This window comes from Ceratina calcarata, unplaced genomic scaffold (genome assembly GCF_001652005.2).
Source record: "Ceratina calcarata isolate Rehan_Ccalc_2016 unplaced genomic scaffold, ASM165200v1 scaffold495.2, whole genome shotgun sequence".
In the NCBI taxonomy this organism is placed as follows: Eukaryota; Metazoa; Arthropoda; class Insecta; order Hymenoptera; family Apidae; genus Ceratina; species Ceratina calcarata.
In genome coordinates this window covers 1-1,654 of record NW_017173876.1, presented here as the reverse complement: position 1 = coordinate 1,654, position 1,654 = coordinate 1, and the positions used below count along the sequence as shown (strand labels likewise).

The window sequence follows — 1,654 nt, the reverse complement described above, 5'->3', positions numbered from 1 at the left end:
AGAGAGCTTTGATGAAAGGCAAACTGATTCACACTAATGAAGTCCTCGCCTCCTTGGGCGATGGGTACTTTGCGAAGTACAGTGCTGCAGGTGCGACAGCTCTTTGCCAAAGGAGGATACAAAGTAAGAGCGTGCATACAAACTAATACACAGCCACAAATGACTGTAATTTAATCATAAGATCGATTATAAAATTATAGAAGCTGAGGAGATGTTAAAGAGTCTGAATGCAGAGAGGGATTTGTTTGAAACGAGAATTCTGGCATCAGAAACTAATCTGTTTGAAGAACCTGCTGGTGGTGAAATCGTGGAACATTGGAACGAAGATCAAATCGCAGAATGGAAAAGTAATTATATTTTGATTAATTTTTATTTTGTAAATAGTTATATGATTTTTCTGATTCTTACAGAAAAGCACAGAGAAAAGGAGAAAGAGTATCATGAAAAATTAGCGAAAATCCGACAAGAGGAAAGAAAGAAGATAGAGACTGAGGAGGACTTGTTTAAGAGGGTGGATCAACTTGAACTGGAAGAGGAATTAGTCGATGAACTTAATAGGTAAATTAATGAAATAAACAGTGCCCCTTCAAGTTTGTATTAAGGTTGTATGAGCCTTAGGATCTTTGCCAAAAGTTTAAGACATGTAATAAACAGCTGTGTCCCACTATTTGAAGCAATGAACTTTTAGAAAAATTACACAATTTCTAATGTTCTAATACGTAGCTTTGGCATTCTTTTATTGGACTGTACTTGATTTGTTCGCACTGTTCGCAGACTGGAAGATGAGAAGTATGAAATTCTACGAGGAGAGTTGGGAGAAGAATGCTATTACGAATCAGAATCTTCGTCAGAGAGTCAAGAAGACGATGTCAATGACGAAGTAGAAGACTCCAAAGAAGAAACAGAAGGAAACTTCAAAGTAAAAACAGAAGATTTCAAAAAGAAAATAAGGAAGTCCCTTCTGCTAATAAAGAAGAACCGGAAGAATCATCAAAAGATACTCGTAAACATAGAAAATCGGTTTCATTCGTAGACGCAGATACTCTGAAAGAAGAAAAGAAGAATTCATCAAAAATAGAGGATGAATCTAGCAAAGAGGATGATATACTTAGAATAGAATTCACGCATTCCGAGAATACTCCGTCGGAGATTTCAGAGGGAGATTTAATAAGAACGCCGGCGTATATTTACAGGTTGTTTTCGAGGCCGAAATCGATTCTCAAGAGATCTCCCAACGATCTGACTCCCGTACAAGATGCTCCACCGGAGTACAGCACAGACGACGAGGAAGACGACGACGAAACTGTCAGACCCTCCGCGTATGAAAACGTAATTCTCGTCATTTATACATTCACGATTCACTCGCGATTGGTCAATTTTCACCGACTCTTCACTGACGTTACATCGGCCACAGGTTTAACCAATGAGCCGAATAAGAATCAGAAAATTAATCATTGAATAGCCGTGCGATGACATTTTACAGAACCTGAATACATAATTTCCTGTTTAATTAAGTTTTCCTATCGCCATAGAGGTATTCTAAACCAGGTATTCTAAATCATCACGTACAGTTCTATTTTTAAGAGATAGAAAGCCGGATTATGGCCGGTATTCACAGTCCGTGCTCAAGCAATTGCTTGAGCAATTGCTTGAC

The 1,654-nt window shown here is 38.2% G+C and overlaps 1 protein-coding gene across 1 annotated transcript in view; it reads left to right on the top strand.

Annotated features, from left to right (window-relative positions):
* The window catches only part of uri (unconventional prefoldin RPB5 interactor), a 4,131-nt gene extending 2,673 nt beyond the window's left edge, over positions 1–1,458 (top strand). The window contains exons 3-7 of the mRNA XM_018029788.2: positions 3–123; positions 201–347; positions 411–558; positions 775–896; positions 941–1,458. Of these exons, the coding sequence (XP_017885277.2) occupies positions 3–123; positions 201–347; positions 411–558; positions 775–896; positions 941–1,458 (1,056 nt within the window). The remainder of the gene's footprint in view (positions 1–2; positions 124–200; positions 348–410; positions 559–774; positions 897–940) is intronic.
* Positions 1,459–1,654: the final 196 nt, after the last annotated feature.